At 37.9% G+C, this 23,723-nt stretch overlaps 1 protein-coding gene across 1 annotated transcript in view; it reads left to right on the top strand.

Moving 5' to 3' along the window:
* Positions 1-4,537: 4,537 nt before the first annotated feature.
* The window catches only part of LOC114654953 (choline transporter-like protein 1), a 40,234-nt gene continuing 21,048 nt past the window's right edge, over positions 4,538-23,723 (top strand). Inside the window, exons 1-8 of the mRNA XM_028805833.2 lie at positions 4,538-4,929; positions 13,464-13,553; positions 14,208-14,350; positions 16,093-16,229; positions 17,042-17,135; positions 17,588-17,757; positions 19,778-19,867; positions 21,935-22,074. Coding sequence (XP_028661666.1) covers positions 4,906-4,929; positions 13,464-13,553; positions 14,208-14,350; positions 16,093-16,229; positions 17,042-17,135; positions 17,588-17,757; positions 19,778-19,867; positions 21,935-22,074 — 888 coding nt within the window. The 5' untranslated portion in view covers positions 4,538-4,905. The remainder of the gene's footprint in view (positions 4,930-13,463; positions 13,554-14,207; positions 14,351-16,092; positions 16,230-17,041; positions 17,136-17,587; positions 17,758-19,777; positions 19,868-21,934; positions 22,075-23,723) is intronic.

Below are 23,723 nucleotides of genomic sequence, written 5' to 3'. Positions count from 1 at the left end.
GACTAAATATTTTCTTGTTACATTGATTTAGAACAATATTGTATACATGAAGAAACTGTGTAATTTGCTCAATGTTAATTTCTTTTCAATTTTGTACTTAAATGTGAAGTAATGAAAACATTAATTTTTATTGTGATCATGAATGCAATTAAAAATAGCTATTCAAAACTAAAGCATTTTTTTTAGTTTAAATTTTGCTGACTTGTGTCAGTGTGTCATTTTATCTCTAATGTGTCTCATTGTTTAATTTGCTGGTCAGAGATTCTGCATTCAGAACAATGCAGTAGTTTAAAATGTACATTTCTGAAAATAATGTGAAAATATTTGTATCTTGACTTAGGTTTAAATGCTTGACTGTCTTCTTATTAATTCACTCTTTACTGTAAGGCGTGCTCATTTAGTTATATCTTTTTATTGACAGATTAGGATTTATGACACTGAAGCTGAAAGGCTGCATTTACTTCAGTGTCAGATCTATGAATGTGCTCATTAATAAATAATGCATTAACTAACCAAAACAATAATAAATTACATTTATATAGCGTTTTACTCGCTACTCAAAGTGCTTTACATAGACAGCGGGAAACCACTTCAGTCACCACCAATGTGTAGTACCCACCTGGATGATGTGACCACAGCCATTAATGCACCAGTACACTCTCCCGCACATTAGCTAGTAGGTGGTGAAGGGGTAATGGAGAGATAGCCAATTAGACACAAGGGATGATTAGGTGGCCAGAATGGGTGAGGCTGTGAGGGGCAATTTAGCCAAGGCATCCGGATTAACGCTACTCTTTTCAAAAGATGCCAAAGGATTTTTATTGACCACAGAGAGTTACGACTTCAGTTTTATGTCACACCTGAAAGATGGCACCATATTTACAGCACAATGTCCCTATCACTGCATGGGGGCCTTGGGATCCACACACAGATTACAGGGTAAGCATCTCCTGCTGGTCTCACCAACACCTCATCTGGCAGCAAGCCTAGCTTTTTCTAGATGGTCTCCCATCCACGTACTGGCCAGGCCCAAATCTTCTTAACCTCAAGTGGATGAACAAATTAACAAGACAGGTCTGACTAACTTACTGCCATCTCTAGCCCTGTCATGGGCGTCGTAGTTGGGTAGGGGTGATGAGTAGGGCAAAGTAACTTGTTTGGGAAAGCCCCAGGGAAACACAACCCAAATCCAATGTAAGAATGTTAGAGGCTGAGGTAGAATGAAATCCTGGATGATTTTAGAATCCTGGCCGGGAGTATTTTTTAGGTCTTAAAAAGACGACATGTCCGGGGAAAAGAGGACGTCTGGACACCCTAGCAGGGGTTGTTGTTTGTTTTATTATTTATATATATTATATATTTCTCTTTCTCTCTCACAAGCTTCCATAAAGTGCTAATTTCCCCTTGGTGACAAATAAAGTACATCTATCCATCAGTCTATCTATGACACCTTCTGAACCGCAGGAGGTATGGCTGCTGAAGACCCTGAAAAGTTGAATGAAAATGATAATGAACTTTTTTTTTTCAAACAAGAGTAAAAAAAAAAGTAAATCATGGTGGCGAAGTGGTAGCGCTGCTGCCTCGCAGTAAGGAGACCCGGGTTCACTTCCCAGGTCCTCCCTGTGTCTGCGTGGGTTTCCTCCCACAGTCCAAAGACATGCAGGTTAGGTGCATTGGCGATCCTAAATTGTCCCTAATGTGTGCTTGGTGTGTGTGTGTCCTGGGGTGGGCTGGCACCCTGCCTGGGGTTTGTTTCCTGCCTTGCGCCCTGTGTTGGTTGGGATTGGCTCCAGCAGACTCCCGTGACCCTGTAGTTAGGATATGGCGAGTTGGATAATGGATAGATGGATGAATTATAGGATATGAAAATGTTAAACAGACTTTTATTTAACTAAAAGCAATTAGGTTTCATTTAAGGTTCAGGCAAGGAGCAGCACCAACTGAACTCCAACATCAAGACATGCAGGTTAGGTGCATTGGCAATCCTAAATTGTCCCTAGTGTGTGCTTGGTGTGTGTGTGTGTCCTGTGGTGGGCTGGCACCCCGCCTGGGATTTGTTCCTGCCTTGCACCCTGTGTTGGCTGGGATTGGTCCAGCAGACCCCCGTGACCCTGTGTTAGGATATAGCGGGTTGGATAATGGATGGATGGATGAAAAACAGTAAATACATAAATATGTGTTACATTCCAATAAAAAGTTAGCAAACCCAGATTTATAATTTCTGTATTAACACCCAAACCAAGAATTAACCTGTAGCCTTACAATTGCAGGAGTCTATCCAATTGCAGCTACAGTATGCGGAACGTTAGAGCCACTGGTCTTTTTAATTACTGAAAGTATTATAAGAGCAATTAAACCAAGCGGATTAATGGTGTCCGATCTTATAAACTCGAAACAAGAAAAAAAAATCGGGAGTGTTCTCCCCTAGACTTTCTTGTATACTCTGATATGGGGATGGATATTTCAGGAGTAAACCGCAAGACAATGATTATATCTTTCCAATCTCATATTAATAACATCACCCGGTCTGCTTACTTCCACCTACATAATGTTAATCACATCCGCCCCTCACTCACTCCCCATACAACTGCCATTCTTGTTCACAGTCTTGTTACTTCTCATCTAAACTATTGCAATTCACTCCTCTTTGGTCTCTCTAATAATTCTCTCCATAAGCTTCTGCTAGTCCAGAATTCTGCTGCTCACATCATTACTCGAACCCCATCTATTCACTATATATTACTCCGGTCTTGCAGCAGCTTCATTGGCTCCCGATTAAGTTTTCAAATTGATTTTAAAATTCTGCTGTTAACATTTAAGGCCATTCATAACCTCGCCCCTCCATATCTGTCCGACCTTCTTCATGTTGCCATTCCTTCCCGTAACCTTAGATCCTCTTCCTCCATCCATCTGACCGTCCCTCTCGCCCGTCTAATCACCAAGGGGAACACAGCATTCAGCCATTCTGCTCCCAAGCTCTGGAACTCACTACCTACTGAACTTAGAAATATCGAATCATTTTCAATCTTCAAATGTAAACTTAAAACCCATCTGTTTAAAATGGCTTTTTCTCTATGATTACAGTGGCTTTGTTTGGTTTTAATTTTTATATTATCAGTATTGTCTGATGTTTTAAGTTGTTTATAATGTGTTTTTTTTTATTTATTGTTTGTTCTGTGTCCTTAAATTCTTAGAAAGGCAACTTGTATAAATAAAATGTATCACTATTATTTATTATTATATTTGGTACTTGTGTACTAAATGGACGGCTAGTACCGTTTTGTATTATCGTGACGCAAATCGAATTTTCGTTTTTAACATTAGGCACCGAAAGGGGACATTGACATTAGGGACCTATAAGCAACTATGCTCCACCCCCACTAACTTTAAGGTTAGTATTTGTGGTTGGGGTAGGTCAGTCTAATAATTTAAACTCCAAAAATTAAGCAACGGGGCGCCTCCCCCACGGAGCCCAACACTAGAATGGGTTGGAACTGCCGTCCGTTTAGTACACAAATACAAGTAGGCCTACCTTATATTTTTATATTGTGTGCATTTAAGAACTATCCAGAACAAATCAAATCAATAATATATTGAACAATTATTACAAAGGTAAAGTTGAATAAATTGGACACTGTAGCTGCATGAATAAAAGGTAAAGTACCACTTCCTGTTAACGGAAATTGCACAAAAGTTAATAGAAATCAAAGTTTTGTGCCTAATACCATCCATCCATCCATTTTCCAACCCGCTGAATCTGAACACAGGGTCACGGGGTCTGCTGGAGCCAATCCCAGCCAACACAGGGCACAAAGCAGGAACCAATCCCAGGCAGGGTGCCAACCCACCGCAGTTGTACCTAATATGCAAAATTTGGTTGACCTAAGTGAAAGCGCACTCAGGTTATCATGTTTACATAGCCACACAGATATAGTTCCAAAAATTGTATTTTCGGACTCAGGGAGGTCTTAAACGTCGAGATTCATTAAAATCTCGAAATGGAAGTTTTGGAGGATTCCAATACTTTCCCTATACTTTGTATACGAGAAACTCGGGGAGGTCTAAAACGTCGAGATTTATCAAAATCGCGACATCGAATCTTTGAACAATTACAATATTTTCCCTATACGAAAAAGTAAAAAGTGCATAAACTAGATTGATATTTATCGGTGCGTCCTAGTTACGGTATCTGCTCTGTGATTCCAGTCACCCTCTTCAGATAATACAGATTAAAGGAGAAAATGGTCACGTACATTATGTTAAAATAATATCTTATTGCAATCGATTAAAACAAAGTATATATAAGATACAAAGCGAGCATCAATTCGCCAGCACGAAGGTCATCGCGAGTCCCATTACTTAATTCATTCCCTCCGTGAACGTCGCGCCTCGCTCTCTTCACCCATTCGTTCCGGCCCGGTATTGACTAAAGTCGCAGTTTGTAAACAGAAGAGCTCTGGTAAATTGTTCCAGCTGTTTAGCCTGCTATTTGTAAACCCACATAATCCTCTTTTTTCAGAATGGAAATGATAAGGAGATGCCCGACCACGTCCATCTCAGGGCAGGGTTTAGCTGGGAAGCTCGTCGCGTTTCCGGCGCGCATTTGTTTCTTCTTTTTCCGGGCAACTCCTTAAATCCATCAGGAAGTGAGCCGGGATAAATCGCGAACGAGGTTTTTAATCCTGTTACCTTGGAGGATAGGTCGGTGCAGAGAGGAAGAAAAGTGTGGCGGAGACAGAAGCAGCAACGGGGGATTAAAAATATGTTAAAAAGAGAAGGCGGCGGGCAGCACAGCGGACGCCGGAGAGTGTTTTAGGGACGCGCAAAGTTTGGCAGTGACCTGGCGGGCGGCGACGGCGAACTCCTCCTCAAGTTTACTTCTGGGCGAAGAGGATCTGCTGGACGATGGGATGTTGTGGTAGCAGCCAGGTGAGGAGAAGCGGGGGGCGAAGCAAGGCCTCGAGGGGCCTTGATTCATTGTGCGGGTTTGAGGTTTGGGGAAAGTTGTAGCCGTTTTTTTTTTTTTTTAGTATTTGTTGAAAAATTCCTGCGAAGACGTGGTTTTGTACTTCTGCAGATGCGGGTTGCACGGAGTGGTAACGGATGATGAAGAAAAAAATAATAATAAAAGAAAACACCTACATTCAAATACTGCATCCCGGATTGGTGGGTGTCCGTGACATAGAGAGGTAAAATGAAGAAAACAAAGAAGCCCACTCTTTTTGCGCTAGCGAGTATTGGAAAATAAAAGCGGGGCGAGGTGCTGGGAGTAGTAAACAAACATGGCTTCGGTTCTTTCCAAGTGTTACGGGGTTTAGAAACCTCGATTATGTGTAATTCTAATATTAGTATCGTATTAAATATTAGTATAACATGACATTCCACGTATTTTTTCTGTAATACTTTACTAGTTAGATTGCTCGGTTTGGGCAGATGTCAGTTCCGTGCTGTAAGACAGAGCGCTGTGATTGATTTCGTCCACCTTAAGACTTGCTACGGCGTTTGTGTATTTTAATCCTCTTATCTAATCGGCAATAGAGGTTAACACCTCCTTATAAACGCAAGTGTATCATATTTAAACGCGCTGTTATTTTCCAGTATCTACTTTCAAGGTCTCTATTCAGAGATACTCAAATAAGCTCGTTTTTTTAAATAAATGTGACAAGATAGATACATACTTTATTAATCCCAAGGTGAAATTCACAAATTTTTGTGTACATGCGTGTCTACGTATGTACAGTTGTGGCCAAAAATGTTGGCACTGCTGCAGTTTTTTTTCCTCCAGATAATTTTTTTTTGTTGTTCTTTATTTCGCCTTATACAATTTCTTGTATTAGTAATTTGTTAGTTTTCGCATACCCCTTGGGGTCAGAGCGCAGGGTCAGCCATTGTACAGCGCCCCTGGAGCAATTACAGGTTAAGGGTCTTGCTTAATGGCCCAACAGAGTAGGATCCCTTCTGGCATTAACGGGATTTGAACCATCAACCTTGTAACAATTCGTCCCGCCACGCTAAACGAGACGATCGTTACTGCTAACCTGTCCTAAGTGGTGGCAGATGATAAAAAGGATAGGCCAGTATCGCACCTTGTAAAGCCTCCGTATACACATTATTTTACAATGTTCAGTCACCCCTGACGCCGGAGCATTTATAGTTCACAAAAAAAAGACTAATGGTCACTCTCCATAAACACTTGAGGATGTTAGTAATTTGTTAGTTTTCACATACCCCTTGGGGTCAGAGCGCAGGGTCAGCCATTGTACAGCGCCCCTGGAGCAATTACAGGTTAAGGGTCTTGCTCAAAGGCCCAGAAGAGTAGGGTCTCTTTTGGCAGTGACGGGGATTCGAACCGGCGACCTTCTGGATACCAGCGCAGATCTTTAGCCTCAGAGCCACTACTCCGTCCCTTTTTTTTATTTTTGTATAGCCCAAAATCACACAAGAAGTGCCGCAATCGGGTTTAACAGGCCCTGCCTTTTAACAGACCCCCAACCTTGACTCTCTCTACGAAGACAAGGAAAAACTCCCAAAAAAACACTTGCAGGAAAATGAGAGAGAAGTATGGGTTAATAGCAGTGTTGAGGTAACAGACACAATCCCAGTTAGGAGTTCTGCACCAGGGATAGGTTTTACATCTTTGATCTGGTTATGGATGTGTTGAGTCATGGGATTAAAGACCAATTCCCCTGGTGCAGGCTTTTTGCTGATGTCATTACGTTGTGCATCACCAGAAAAGAGGAAGTGAAGATGAAGTTGCTAGAATGAAGAGGAGCTGTGGATAAATAAGATGACGACAGAATGTACAGTTAGGTCCATAAATATTTGGACAGAGACAATGATGTCCATGAGTTCAAGACTTCAGGCTGTCATTGCCAGCAAAGAGTTTTCAACCAAGTATTAGAAATGAACATTTTATTTCCAGTTATTTAATTTGTCCAATTACTTTTGAGCCCCTGAAATGAAGGGATTGTGTTAAAAAATGCTTTAGTTGCCTCACATGTTTATGCAATCATTTTGTTCACCCCACTGAATTAAAGCTGAAAGTCTGCACTTCAACTGCATCCGAGTTGTTTCATTTAAAATTCATCGTGGCAATGTACAGAACCAAAATTAGAAAAAAGTTGTCTCTGTCCAAATATTTATGGACTTAACTGTGTAAGGTTTAATAAATATCAGGAATCAGAAATTAGCCTGCCAGGAGAGCTACTGGAAAGAGTGTATACATTTAAATATCTGGGATCAGTGGTAGCCCAAGATGGAAACCTAGATGCAGAATTAACCCATAGAGTTACAGTATGGATGGCACAATTGGATAAAGTTATTAGGAGTATCGAGTGATCAAAGATTTAAGGCTAAAGTTATGGTGAGAGTTTTAAGACCAGCAATGATGTATGGAAATGAGACTTGGGCAGTAAACGGAATGTAAGAGAAGAAGATGAATGTGGCAGAAATGAGAATGTAGAGATGGATGGTGTGGAGTTACAAAAAAGGACAAAATAAATGAAACAATCAGAGGTACACCAAAAGTTGGGGAGATGTCTACAAAAGTACAGGAAAGTAGGGTGAGGTGTACATGTGAATAGGAGAGAATATGTGAATATGTGGGCAAAAAAGTGATGGGAACGGAAGTACAGGGGAAGATGACTGGATAAAGTAAAAGAACATATAAAGGAAAAGGGCTTGAGTGGCGAGGATGTGCAAGACAGAGCTGTTTGGAGAAGGTTGATCAAGCACATCAACCCCACATAGAAGAGGGAAGAGATAAGAAGAAGAAAAAGAAAATCAAATGGCATATAGATACATAGGTTTTGCAATTGTCTTTCCAATAGATGGTGTATCACAAACATTAACAGGGCTTTTACAAATCTCATATGAAATGGCATTTAACAGATAAGAATGTATTGTGTTTGTGAGTCCAACAGATGGTGCGTGTCAAGCATTTTTAGTAATAAAATGCATTGTGTTTGTCTTTCCAATAGACGGTGCATCACAAACATTTAACACTGCTTTTACAAATCTCATACCAAATGGCATATAATAGAGACATACATTGCATGGTGCACTTCAAGCGTCAACAATGAAGTTTAAATTGATTTCAATACAAGGAGGCAATAATAATAATACATGACTTTATAGATAATCAAAAATCCATAATAGAATTAGATATGTGATATGTAATAACTCATTTAATTACTTAATGAAAGTTAAGAATAGGACATCATGTAATTTAGACACTTCTGGGGGGTATTTTTCGTACGTGGATTACTCGCTTAGCTGGATGTAGTTGTTGACGATTTGGCCTGATCCTGGATCTGTTGGTTTTTTGAAACTCTTGCTGGAAGTGTTGTCATAGCAACACATCCAAATCCGCAAACCTGCTCGGAGCAGGAATGTTCTGTGTAAACAAGGATTAGTTTACACACGTTGTAACGGCCGACCCCTTTTACCCAGCCGGCAGCTACACCTCCAAGACCAGTGGCCTGGATAATTAACTGAGAAAGAATCTACTATCAAGCCGTACTTCTTACCATTTGAACTTTTCCCCACAATCGACGATGAAAAATATAAGCACACAAACAGGATGTAAAATTAAACAGATTATATGTATTAAGTAAAACAAGACGACATGCAAAAAATAGAAACATATATAAATATAAATATCCCTCCACCCCAGCAATAACAAAACACCACCAAATATATATACACACAACAAAAACCCTCCCTTGTCCCTGTAACAAATAAACACACAACACGAAAACAACAATGAATGATAAACTGAAAATGAATGAGAATGTGAGTCCGGCAATAATGAAACTGTCCTGAAAGCGGATGACTGAATTAGTGATATTGAGTGGTTTGAACCTCCCCGGAAAAAATGGAACAGCCTCACCGTGAATCCTCGTGTGAATGGTGGATGATTAAGTCCTACCCCGGGGTCTTTTGTGGTGAGGTCCGTGAAATAAATCCGGCAGATGGAAAAACAAACTGGATTGGCAAGCGCGATGTGGACAATAACTGGTACCGTTGGTTCGTGGTCGTGAATGAAAAATCTCCTTCTCTCCTCTCTCCTTCCTTCTCCTCCTGATGGCTTATATAGTCCTGTGACGGCTGGGATTGAATAATTGTAAACAGGTGTTTTCCAGGTTGGCGGCTGTGGTCTCCTTCCATCATCCGTCCCCCTTTTTACGGGGACGGCATAAACTGATACACAAACAGTAAACGGGACAATGAAACGAGACGCACTCAGAACTGACATTTAACACTATGTGGCCCCGCTACAACGTAATCAGTGACGGTGCGTGGAAGTCATCCAGTCATGGCTTCGCCGTTCATGAATGAGCGACCAATTGATATTGGTGCGCAAATTATACGAAGGGAATTTCATATAGAGAGGGTTTTGTGCGATCGGCAAGATCCTTTATTGCTCCTGGAGGAAATTCTGTATGAAAGATACCGCTTTAGCCGAGGGGGAATATTGTACCTCAAAGATTTATTAGCTCCGTATATTCGAAGTCAAACTCGGCCTCTCACAACCACACAGACAGTATGCATTGCTTTGAGGTTTCTTGCAAGCGGCACTTTTTTATATACTGTAGGCGATGCAGAACATCTATCGAAAAGTGCAGTTTGCCAGGCAATTCGTAAAGTCTATTTGGCTCTGAAACATTTCCTTCGGGTTTTCATTGTGTTTCCTGGACACCTGCGTGTACAGACAAAAGAGGCGTTTCATGCCATTGCAGGTATTCCATAAAGAATCTCACAATCAGCCTAACATTCTCATTACCCAGGGTTTCCAGATGTGATTGGGGCACATGGGACTGATCAGAGTGGAGTTTGATCAAACATTATTTGGAAAATGTACCTCTCCTCCTGATGAATAATCAGACACTGTGTCTTCATCAAATATTTGACCTCCGTCAATATCTCGTTGGTCAGACACAGGTTCTAGGTATATGACATTCCCTGCAACTGACCCAACAAAAAAGACGGCTATATGGAACATACCTATGGCACACATAGAGGACAAATATATGCAATGACCATCCTTTACCTGAAATGAAGTGACCACTGCATCCTGCCACTGGTTCTGAGGAGGAGCTTCCCCCTGGAATGCCCTCAGAAACAGGGCGATGGGCATTTTGCTGGAGAGCCAACTGTTCTGAAGGGGTTAGGTCTGGACCGCGTGGACCTCCACCTGTTTTTTGCTTGTCTGCCTTCTTATTAGCTTTAAAATTAATGTTCTTTACATTATATACGATTCTTTATGGCATCAATTCTTTAAATAGTTATATACCAATATTTACCAGTTTGAAGTATATTCTTGTACTTCACTTTAACCTGTTCCCGTGTTCTCCTTGTGCTCACGTTTGATCTGGAATTATGACATATTAAATAATAATTAATCTGACACATAGGAAATGAAACGCTGCTTTCAGTAAGTACAATGCACACGCATTTCATTTGTCTGCCACTTTTTGCCAGCCGTCTTTTCTGGTTTGGGCTGCTTTTTCAGTGTTACCCCTTGTGCATATTAAATCTTGAAATTCTTCATGTCCTTCAAATGAAAGGTCTTGCTCCGCTAGTGTGGAAAAAAAATGCGGCCGTTCTTTCGTCATTTTGTTACAGCCTATCAAAGACTTGCTGATCATGTTTTCTAGGCTCAATATATATGGGCTTTTCAATCAGCGCGGGCGCGCACATTCATCTCGGATGATTAGATCCAGCTCGACTAATCTAATACACGGCTGCGTATGAAAAACCGACTTATCTGGATGAGTTTCACTGGCATTAACTCATCCAAGATGAGGCACCTGATCTCGGATGGTTTAAGCGACGTATGGAAAATACCCCCCTGGTCTGGTACTTGTGATGATTTTCATACAGATGTTTGTGGTTATAATGTGAAGTGTGGTAAGTGACACTGTAAAAATGTGCTTTTCCACAGTTGTACCAATAACACTAGATGTTATTTGCCATTTAAAAGCCATAGGCGCAATAGATTTCACTCATGTTTGAATAACAGCAATGTCACGCTAATCAGAAACTGGATATGTAAAATACATATCATTCATAGTATAAGTGCAAAGGTCAGTCTACTTACATGACACTGAGCAATCATATTGTGCAGTCAGACATGTAAGAGGGCTAAGAATATGGCGTCATGTAGTATTAGACACTTTTCCTTATCCAACATGCAGATGGCTGGGGGGAGGAGCAACTCCTCAGTCTCTCTGAAGTGGACTTTAGGCAGCGGTAGTGTTTACCCAACTGCAGTGCAGAAAAATGGCTGCTGTTGGGATGGCTAGTGTCACGGATAATTTTCTTCTTCATTGTCTGACATCGTTTGGCATTGATGTCCTAGAAATTAGGGAGTGCACACCCTATGATACATTCAGCAAACTGCACCACTTTCTGCATATCCTCACGGCTCTGCTGCATGCTGTTTCTAAACAAGGCAGTAATACTTCTTTTCAGATGTTGTCATGTCTTAATTTTTAGTGGCACATCCCTTTGGAAAGAACTGTGCTTGTTGTAGCTATGAATGAGTTTATTGTACTTCTGTACTGGAATTGTTGATCACTTTTCTTTTGCGAAAAGCTCTGTCTTCCATTTTTGATGGAAAGATCTTTTTAGCAGTGCCAAGCTAATTAAAGACTGAATATGTAAAATACAGATCATTCATGGCATCGGTTCTCAGGTCAGACCTTTTAAATGACACTGACCAGTCCTATTATGAAATTAGACATTCTGATGAGGGAAAACTCCCTCAGCAGGACTGACATTGGAGCATCGCTCCATTGGCAGAAGCTGTTCAGTTTTCCTTTTAATTGATAAATATGCAATCTACAGTATGTCTGCATATACTAGTGTACTGTTCTAGTAATTCTAAAGTAAGTTATGTTTTTGTATATAATTTTCAATTGCTGCCAAATATGCTTAATGCTGCTATCAAGTGCCTACTTTAAGTGTTGGAAGTATGTTGTTCACAAACCAGCACATTTAATAATAAAATAGTAACAGTACATATTATTTATATAGAGCTTTTTTATTTAAAATCAAACTTGGCAATTCAAAGGAAACTTTTTTCATTTGAATAATTCCATTAATTTTTGATTATGTAATTTGCAAATTCAGAACATTAATGTACTTTGGCATTAGTCTGCTATGGATTCCCACTCGGCCTGTCTGTTTCTTTATAGCAGGCACTATTTGTTTACGTATTTATTTATTTTTTGTTATTATAGATCAGTTATAATATTGTGGTTTGTTGCTAGGGCTGCTTAAATGGAGATAATATTGATGTACCCAGAAATTAGTGTTCCAAATTTTAGGATTGTACTGAGATATCGGGGCTTTAAAATGGGGGGTGGCCCTATTTTTATTGAAAATACAAATGCTACCAAAAACAATGACCAGGTTCCATACGTTGTGACCTTTTAACTGTTCAGGCTTGTTGTATGACATTTTCAGTGATTGTTCTTTATAGTAGTATTAGATGTTTTTCAGGTCAGGTTGGGGAGCATGCACTTGAACAGCACAACCTTTTAGATGTCTTTAACTTCTGAAATAGCTGGTCAGCATTTGGCAATACTGTATATGGCTTGCTGAAAACTGTAGAAAAAATGATTTTGTGTTTCAGAGAAAATTTGGCCCTCTATGTCTCCACACTTAACAAAATCACATCCTTCATGTTTTAATAGATATTTCTCATGTTCTAGTTCTGCTTTAGCAACTAAGTGCCTGTATGAAAGAATCAAACATTTTGATTTATGCAGCATTAATAATAAGAAAAAATAATTTCATGTCTATACTTCAAATACATTTTCCCATGTTTAAAATAAATTGTGCAGCTGGAAGGAGCTTCTGTTTTATTGGTAAATGCACACAATATGAAGCTTGTACTTTGAACCAAACTATCAAGAACACCCATTTAATCTGATTTGGTAAAGAGGAAGTCTCACAGAGTGGAAAAAGTTGCTGAGAAGATTTTTGTGATGTCACTTACCATTTCTGGAGCAAGAGACAATTACTCGACACAAACATCAGTTCATCCAGCAAGCATGTAATTGCATTTTTTTTTTTTAAAGTGTGTTTTCAGAAATGTCCTTGTTGGTGTGGACTAAGTCATGCTTTTGATCTAATTTTCATTTTCACAAAGTTATAGTTAACAATAAATTTTGATATTAAATATTTGCAAGTATTGTCATAGTAAAGAAATACTCTACCACAAAATGTTTTTTTTTAATGTTACTCGCCCAGTGTTGTTTGTTGTGATCTTCTAGAAAAAAATTCTTATTGTTTATGAAGAATGTAGATAACACATTTCCTGATATAACCGGTGCTAATGGGACAAATGCTAAACAGTAAACAATATTGAAACATCCGTGAAAAAAAATCTGATTACTTGTGTCACATAATCCACATGTCTGGGTCATAACAGCATTGTTGTTTTTATGTTGCAGGGACCAAAAAGAGAATGGAAACCTTTAGAGGAGCGGAGCTGTACAGACATTCCTTGGTTGCTAATATTTTTTCTTTTTTGCTCTGGAATGGTAAGCTAATGATATTGAAATTAACATAAAACAGCACTGATTTCTATAAAATATGTCATAGTAATGTTTTGAAGGTCTTTAAAGTACTACTGTGTACTACACTACTTGGTAACGTCTACGTATCTCAAGATTCTTTGTGTGTAGAAAAACTTTCTAACATATGTGTGAAATGTACCCTTGAAGAAAGCTTTCTTCTGTGTCTCTCTGTTCTTGTTGAAGAAGTTATTTGAAACCAACAACTGGGTTTGTACTATTTTCCCTTAAAATTTAAAATAAATGTCATGTCTATTCCTACTCTCCATTTCCTTAAATTGAAAATGGTTTTAATCCTTTTGTGTGCCCTTTGGGTGCGAAATTTCCAGTTGGAGTTTATTCTTTCAAGAAAAATGCATGTGGTTTTGACAAGTCTGCATTGCCTTATGTAGGATCCTCTTTTTTTTCTTTTTAACCTTTCTTGTCTGGTTGGTTTATTGTTTACTTGGTAAATACTTGGTTTGCCGTTGTTTAGGGAAACTAGATTGTGTTTTTACTACTTTAACAGTGCTGTGGTATATAAATATTTATGCACATCCCTAATTTTAAGTAAATAGTTTTTAAATAGCTAAACAGGCAATCATTCAGTACTAAATCAATCTCATAATTTTTTGTTTGTAGCTTTGTATCTGTGGCTTTTCCATTGCCACAGGAGCTGCCGCAAGACTTGTTCATGGTTATGACAGTTATGGAAATATATGTGGACAAAAGAATTCTCCAATACCAGGACTCAGGAACAGTGGGATGGACCTAACTAACAGAAAGTAAATGTGGAGTGTTACATTTATTTATAGTTTTCACTAACCCTGTTTTTTTGAAGATGTTTTTGTTTGTAAAAAGTAATTTATTCAGTTATACTTAGATAGATAGATATTTTATTAATCCCAAGGGCAAATTCACATACTCCAGCAGCAGCATACTGATACAAAAAAACAATATTAAATTAAAGAGTAATAAAAATGTAGGTAAAAAAAGACAATAACTTTGAATAATGTTAACGTTTACCCCCCCGGGTGGAATTGAAGAGTCGCATAGTGACAGCCGTCTGTCGCTAAAGCTGTTCCTCTGTCTGGAGATAGTACTGTTCAGTGGATGCAGTGGATTCTCCATTATTGACAGCAGTCTGCTCAGCGTCCGTCGCTCTGCCACAGATGTCAAACTGTCCAGCTCCATGCCTACAATAGAGCCTGCCTTCCTCACCAGTTTGTCCAGTCGTGAGGCATCCTTCTTCTTTATGCCGCCTCCCCAGCACACCACCGCGTAGAAGAGGGCACTCGCCACAACTGTCTGATAGAACATCTTCAGCATCTTATTGCAGATGTTGGAGGACTCCAGCCTTCTAAGGAAGTATAGTCGGAAGTTATAGTGTATTGCATAAGACAATGTGGATCTAGAACTTTTTCTGAAATATGAACAAAGCACTAGTATATTAAGAACAGCTCTTTTTGTGTATATTCTGCAAATATACGTATATTAGGTAAAGTTAAGAGAATATGCCAGTTAAATTGTTCTGGTTTTCATTACTTTTTAATTTGTTGGTTTCACTTTTTTGTTACCCATTTAATTTTATTTATTTTATAAGCACAATGGTCAGTTATGAAGAGTCATAAATTATCAGGAGAACCTTAAGGTCATTAAAAGTTACCATGAATAAGATGTGAAAGACCTGTTGCCTTTTGTAGTACATGACTATCAGTCGTTTGAAGTTTAAAAAACCCTAAAGAAACACACATGAACACTTTCATTTTGAAAGTTTGCCAGACATTTTCTGATGATGCATTTCCAACATAACACTGAAGTTAAAAGTGACTTTTTTTTTTTTTTGTATATACCTTGTGAAAACAGTTTGCTTGACTTGGGTATGCCATTCCTAATCTAGTCTTAAACTTTCCAAAATCTAAAGTGAAACAAAGTAATTAATACTGAACATACATGCTAATAGCAGCCCACTCAGAATGCTGCAAGTCATCCAATCAACGCAAAATCATGTGACTTCATATTATCCAGTTAATGATAGCAAGTTAAAATACATATACAAGCTGGCCCCCAACTATTGTGAGTTGTGCTTCTAAGGAGAGTACTCTAAATTTGGCTTCTTTTAACATATTGGCACTATTTGCTTTATATGCATTTGTAAGGTTCAATATTACATTTTTTTTTTTAAGTTGGATCCTAGCACCATGTAACTTTAAATGTCTTGAAAAAGAATCACTTTATTGAAATCTCCATGTTGTGTCAGTGCACCAGCATAATACATAGTTCTGATGTAGGCATAAACCATTACAATATGATTGATATAAATAATGTGCTAAATCATCACAAAAAAATTGTGTGATATGTAATAATTATACTAAAAGAGTAGCTTGAAAGAAAGGTTACATTTAAATATCAGTCATTGGATGGGATTATTTGTTTAAAAAAAACAAACCTTTCAAGTAGTAGTGAATTTTTAAACTTTGCGTCAGTGCCTTGTCTATCATTTTGTTTCTTTTCTTTTGTTCTTTAGGTATGTATTTTTCTTGGACCCCTGCAACATTGATTTAGTTCATAGAAAGATCAAATCTATTGCATTGTGTGTATCAAAATGCCCCAGCATCCGCTTAGATACTTTAGCAGAAGTTCAGAAATTTGCCGAAGTAAATGGTAAGGCTTGAATGTTCTGCATAATAAGTTATTTTAAATTTTTTTTTTAAATATCTTACCACTGTTTTTATTCCACTATAACTAAGTTACCAGTTTTATGTAACGTTGAGCCTGTTCTGTAATTTATACTTTCTGATTTAATGTTTTGACACACATCTGATAATGTTCACCTTCTCAGTCTGGGAGCAATTAACCACTACATAAATGAGCTAAGGTTCTTTTGTCATAACAACACTGTTAACAGAATTTACATGTGGCTATTGTAAGTTATCCAGTGGAGGAAAAAATTAAGTGCTTTGTGCACTTAATACATGAGATTCCCCTTGTGGTGTTTTTTTTTTGTTTTTGTTTTGTTACTGTAAAATATGTACATATTTTATAAAGAAAATAAAGATAGAATATTCTGATTATAGTTTGATTCCTAGATACTTTTTTTTAAAGATTTTGTTTTAATTTTTTAAATTGCATTTTAAATGCTAAGAATGTGTTTATAAGTACAGATTTTCATATTGGATATTCTTTTTCTTGGAAAGGGATATCTATCCAGCTGTGCATGTGCGATCAATTTGGTGTTACCTTGTGGTTGTATTCTCATTCTTGTTTTTAATCAAGTGAAACATTTTCTTTTTTTAAAGGTTTTACAAAATGTATTTTTATAACCTTAATATTATACTTTTGAACCTGTGCAGTTTAACTTATGATGAACATTTTTAGTAAACATTTTATTGACATATTTTAAATTATTGTTTGTGTTTTTGTGAAGTCCTACTCTAGTCCACATTGTATATGCAATATGTTTTGCTTTTGAACAGGGTCAGCACTTTGTAGTTATGAAATTGATGTTTCCAAATACACCACTGACCCATCATCTGCTACTTTGTGTCCAAAACTTCCTGTACCTGAAAGGTAATTTTTTTATTTAATGCACGCATACTGTGTATATTTTGAAATATACTATTTTCTATCCTCATTTTGCACTTGATATTCTCCTATGAACTGTACAACTGAAAACCAACATTAAGAAAATGTAATTTAATTTTTTAAAATAATGTGCTCACAAATAATATTTTGAAGATAATAGGTAAGCTGTTTTATAAACCAATATGTTAAATGATCAAATATAAATATAACCAGATTACATGGTTAAATATGCTAAAATTGCATAAAGTTTTTCAGTAGACTGTAAGATGAATTCTGAGCAAAGTGAAATAGTGTGGCATTTACGATAGATGATTCTAAGAGGTTTATTATTGATAGATACAGTATTCAGCATTCTGTATTTGAATAATTTATTTTCCTTAATTATACATTGGTTTATATCTCAAATAACTGATTGGACTTCATGTTGCTTTTGACAGTAAATCAATCCCTTTGTTTCATCGATGCACACCCGTTGATGTTTCTTGCTATGCAAAGTTTGCTGAAGCACTCATCACCTTTGTCAGTGACAACAGTGTTTTGCACAGACTTATCAGTGGTGTTATGACCAGCAAAGAAATAATAATGGGACTCTGCCTGTTGTCTTTAGGTATGCCTCAATTTTTATTTACCATTATAATTACCCAAACCTTTGTAGAAAAGCTAAGTAAGTTAATAGTGGTATTGTTCATTTTACTACAAAACATATTTTTTAATGCTTGATTATATTAAAGGAATATTAGACGCAAATAGTGTTTTACTTATTTCTTATCCTGCATTATCCAACACTATATGTTTGTAGTGACAACCAAGAAAAATGTTTTATCTGTTTTTATGGTGAACAGAGAACACAAAATTCCTGGTACATTGGACTTTTTTGGAAATTAGGACTGGCTGATATGAATTATGAATAAGTTTGCAGTATTTTTATCTATTCCGCTATACATGGCATATATCTCAATATTTTGACATCTCCTCTAAAGCACTTTATAAATGGTTGAGTTAACCCTTTGATTCATATAATCACAATAATATGAGTTTAGTAGTCCCTACAGACTGCAACATATGTCTGCATTTAATTATTCTTGTTTATATTCATTAGTGGTTTCTGTTAGAACAATTTTAAAGTTGTATGCCAATGGGGAAATTACAACCAAGTTAAATTTAGCAAAACAGTATTAATTCAAACCTGGTAATTGTACACAACAAGAAACATTTCAAAGCAACATAAAGTGCAAATGTTTCTGCATAATGTTGATGACAACAGGTCATTTCACTGTGACAAACCACTCTGTAGAACAATAACCGTCACATCACATTATATTAATGGTAGTATGATGACAAGCTGCAATGTTATAACAACAGACTGATACTATAGGACAACCTGTATCACTTTCAGTCTCGCAGTTTTCATTATTTTCTACTGTTCATTGTTCAAGGGCCTAATGTAAAAACCAAACGTTTGAGTGATAGGCTTCAAATCATTTTTTTGTGCAGAAGCAATGCACATGAACACTTTACATGATTTTCAGTGTCTTCTGGTCTGTTACCCCACGTCTCCCCTTCCCCAACTGTAGGGACAGTGATGGGTGGAGAGTTTGACTGGGGTGGTACACCTGTCACACCATAACACAGGTGTCCTAAGGTGACCTCAGGGAGGAAAGAAATTTCTCTTTGCTTGCTTGTACTTCTCACACTAAGCATCTGTTGTTTTGAGTTGATCCTATGCTAAAGTACAACAGAAATCCCTTCCGTTTTCTTCTGGTAACCTATTAGAAAAAACAAAGCCTACCTGCAGCTTAAAAAAAATAAATTAAAAAAATATTAGCGTAAGTAGTGTAACTAGACAGCGGTATTCTATGTGTATAGTCTTACACCGATGGTCGGTATTCTGACCAGTTGGGTTATGATGGACCAGTGGTGAAGCGGCCTTTTGGGAATATGCCTCCATTGTAGTGGACTACATGATTTAGAGAATAGAGTAGTGTAGCGTAACAAATATGTGCTGGCTGTTGTTCAGACCAGCAAGATTATGATGATAGCCGGGCCGTTATACCAGCCTTCTGGTTGATAAGTTCAAATGTTAGAAATAAAAATTACACAACAATTTGTACTCGATGGCTGCGATATATTTATTTACTACTTCCCATGCAGAATAAGCCATGATGCATCTGGGTATATTTGAAGTATCCCCCAGCCCTGTTGGAGATCCATCTTAAATCATAGCAATTTATATAAAAAAAAAAAAAAAGTACTTTTGTTGCATAATGCAAATGTCCGGTACATACCATATGTATTTACATGAGATTGAAAGTCTTTCTTGGCCATCAATTTAAATACTAAGGTTTAAGTAAGACATACAAAAGTGATCATTTTGGTTGGAATATTGCGTTAACTTTTTTTTTTTTTTTTTTTTAAACAAGTTTTATTTTTAGATTAGTATTTTCTGGTTATTTACTATTATATTACTGCTATGGCTACAGATTTGAATTTAAATAATGATAAATACTACTGGATGTGTTTCTTTGAAATGTAATTTGTTTGAAAAGCTACTTCCAATTTTACCATTTATTTATCGTATGATTAGGTTCATTTGCTGATTGATTTTTTTTTTTTTTTTTTTTTTGTAGTGCTATCCATGATATTGATGGTCATCATACGATACATTTCTGCTGTACTTGTTTGGATCCTGACAGCTTTAGTTGTTCTTGGATCAATTGGTAAGCATATTGAATTTTCTGGATATGTGTCATTTTCAGAAACTGGAAAGTTATAAATTACTGAAATAATTTTTTATGTTTTTTAGTGTGTGCATAGTAATGTATTTAAGAATAGTTAATCAATGAAATGTGTTTTTTAACTTTAAATGCAAAAATTGAAAAGTTACAATGATTCTCTTGTGCTTACAGTTAGTATTTTGGCAATTGCCAGTTAAGTGCTTGTTTCAACTGCCTTTCTCCAGTTTTTACCTTTTAGTACATCCAATTCATGTGACCAAACACTGCCTACACAATTTCCTTTATAACATTATTAAGTTTCCCTTTTCAGCAACAAGCTGGTATCTTTTTAAAAGGCATCTAAACATATCATTTTAGATATTCATTGCCTGAATAATTGATTTTTGATTTGTTTGCTGCCTGTGGGAATTAATAATAAATGCAGTCATTTTTAGAACTTTTTCCAATATTTGCATTATTGTTTATTGTGAGTAATGAGTGTAGCAGAGAGACTTTTTACAATTCTAATTCATTACCTAGTCTGAATGCTACTACTTTACTGTTTATTCACTTTGGTCCTATGCTTTGATCATTTGCAATTATCAAGCCACATTACTCCCTACTGAAATTGTTTTTAATGATTAATTTATACATGTAAAAAGAATGTGAAGTTTATCCGTATCACTTGTATTCGCTAGAACTTAAAGAGCAGGAGTTTAACATGATAGCATAAGAGCTGGTTACAGCAGAAATCTTCACGTACAAATACGTTAAACAGCATACATTATAAACATTTGCAGAATAGAGCAGGAGATATGCAAATGAAATGTGTTTATGTGTGTGTATAGGGTGTACGCACGCACACACACACACACACACACACTCTTCTATGTCATATAGCTCCCTTAATGTAAATAAGCAAGTCAATGTGCTTTACAAAGTTAACAAAATAAATGAGCTTATTTCACTCTCCTGGGCTGTAACATTCACTCTCTGTATACACTGATGCATAGTTATTTTTAAATTTAATTTTATAAAAACACATTGACTCTCATGCTAAAGTGATAAAGCATTTCACAGAGCCTTAAACTTGAGTATGCAGGAAGTATATGTTCATGACTTGCTTCATTAGTAAACCTCTTGAACCATGTACCTTTTCAAATCAAATGATTTCATCTTGGTGCACTTGCATTTCTTATTATGGTGCAAGTTAGTGAAAGGTATTGTCACTATGTATTTGAAAAAGGCTTTCGAAAACTGAAAAACAAAGGTAAAATGCTCTACATTTCACCTGTATAATCTTCATTATCCCTTTTTATTCTTGTAGCTATACTAAATGCAATTTGTTTTATATAATCATGCAACTTTTATGTTTTGCTTGTTTTCCTTTTTAAATGAGGAAACAGAAGATTTTCTTACTTAAATTTCTGTTTATGGGCAGTTTTAATATGTAATGTCACCTTGGTCTTAAGTGATATATAGTCACACTAGGGGTCGCTGTTGCCCCATGTAACCCACAGACAAACTGTCCAGACACCAAGTAAAAGTCCCAGAAATAATTTTAATTTCTTCTATAATGTGCACAAAGCACCTCCACAATACACGATTCAATAGTCAATAATCACAAGAAATCTTCCTCTCCACCCAGCAGCTCCGTCACACTTCCTCCCAACTTCGGCTCTTCTTGCTGGGTTTCCCACAGTCCTTTATATAGTCTGTGACCCGGAAGTGCTCCTGTCCTCCAGTCAGTGTGATTCACTAGCACTTCTGGGTTGGTTGAAGATTCATATTTTTCTTCAGCCTGGAAGTACTTCTGTTCTTCCGTCCCCGTGACTTGGGAGTACTTCCGGGCTATAGGGAAAATAGAAATCCCTGTGTCTCCCTGCAGCGGCACCCACAGTATCCAGCAGGGCTGTGAAGCCGAACACCATTTTCCATGATGCCCTGTGGGAATCCGGGGCACCTCCATGTTGCAGGGAGGACTCCATCTAGCGGTCTGGATGTATTGGCCGGGATAAGCTGCCGGCCATCTCTCACAATATATATTTTTTTTGGTTTTACCTTTTTTAGGTGGTACTGGTGTCCTTTGGTGGTTGTATGTGGATCACAGAAAGTCATTTAATGAGACACTTCCAGCAGATCAGCTGGAAATTTCTACAGATAATATTCAGGCTCTGCTAGTTTATGCTGTTGCTGCTACAGTTTTTACGGTAGGTTCAAGATTTTTTTGTTTTATACATAAGGATTAATTAATATCTTTCACCCTGTTGAAACAATGAAGATGTCATTGAAGCTTTCATAAATAATACTAAGTGGCCCATAGAAAGTTTATGAAGATGTTTCATATTAAAATAAACGGAACACATGAGGCCGGGCATTGTCGTGCACCAGGAGGAACCCAGGACCCACTGCACCAGCATAGGGTCTGACAGTGGGTCCAAAGATTTCATCCCGATACCTAATGACAGTCAAGGTGCCGTTGTCTACCCTGTAGAAGTCTGTGCATCCCTCCATGGCTACCCCCAGACCACCACTGACCCACCACCAAACATGTCATGCTGAATGATGTTACAGGCAGCATAATGTTCTCCACAGCTTCTCCAGACTCTTTCACGTCTGTCACATGTCCTCAGGGTGAACCTGCTCTAATCTGTGACAAGCACAGGGCGTCGGTGGTGGACCTGCTAATTCTGGTATTCTATGGCCAATGTCAATCGAGCTCCACGGTGCCGGGTAGTGAGCACAGGGCCCACTAGAGGACGTTGGGCCCTCAGGCCACCCTCATGAAGTCTGTTTCTGATTGTTTGGTCAGAGACATTTACACCAGTGGGCTGCCTGCTGGAGGTCATTTTGTAGGGCTCTGGCAGTGTTCATCCTGTTCCTCTTTGCCCAAAGGAGCAGATACCAGTTCTGCTGATGGGTTAAGGACCTTCTATGGCCCTGTCCAGCTCTCCTAGAGTAACTGCCTCTCTCCTGGAATCTCCTCCATGCCCTTGAGACTGTGCTGGGAGACCCCATAAACCTTCTGGCAATGGCAGAAGTTGGACTACCTGTGCAAACTCTGTAGGGTCCAGGAATCACTTCATGCTGCCAGTAGTGACACTGACTAGCCAAATTCAAAACTAGTGGGGGGGGGGAGATGAGGAGGGAAAAATGTCAGTGGCCTCCACCCATTAAACCGTTCCCGTTTTGGGGGTCGTCTCATTGTTGCCCCTCTAGTGCACCTGTTGTTCATTTCATTAATACCAAAGCAGCTGAAACTGATTAACAGCCCCTCTGCTACTTAACTGACCAGATCAATAGCCCAGACGTTTCATCGACTTGATGCTATCCTCTGATTAAAAAGTGTTCCTTTAATTTTTTTGAGCATTATATATAATATACGAGGGGAAGTCAAAAAGAAAAGGGCATTTATTCTAATGATAGAAATGTGAAACATACCTTATTTTTCTACATAACCTCCTTGGACTTCAATGCACTTTTCCCAATGTTTCACAAGTTTTTTTGATTCTGTCAGAAAAAAGTTTTTCGGTTGCATCTGCAACCAATTTTGCACCACATCAATGACTTCTTCATCACTTGCAAATCTTCTTCCCCTTAGCGCTTCCTTTAATGGTCCAAACATATGAAAATCGCTTTGAGCCAGGTCTGGACTGTATCCATTCTCCATTCGTAGATCTTGATTCGCGATAAACAGTTGTCACCATACTGTGCTTGCATTCGACGAATAATGTCCGCAGGTTTAACACCTTCCGCAAACAAAAAGCGAATCACTGCCCTCATTTCCTCCTTGGTGCAGATCGACAATGGAGCTGTCATGTTTAACAGTCTGCTACACTCCAACGAATAACGCGGGAAT

Source organism: Erpetoichthys calabaricus, chromosome 7 (assembly GCF_900747795.2).
Source record: "Erpetoichthys calabaricus chromosome 7, fErpCal1.3, whole genome shotgun sequence".
NCBI lineage: Eukaryota > Metazoa > Chordata > Cladistia > Polypteriformes > Polypteridae > Erpetoichthys > Erpetoichthys calabaricus.
The sequence above is the reverse complement of the archived record's forward strand: the minus strand, read 5'-3'. Positions and strand labels throughout refer to the sequence as shown.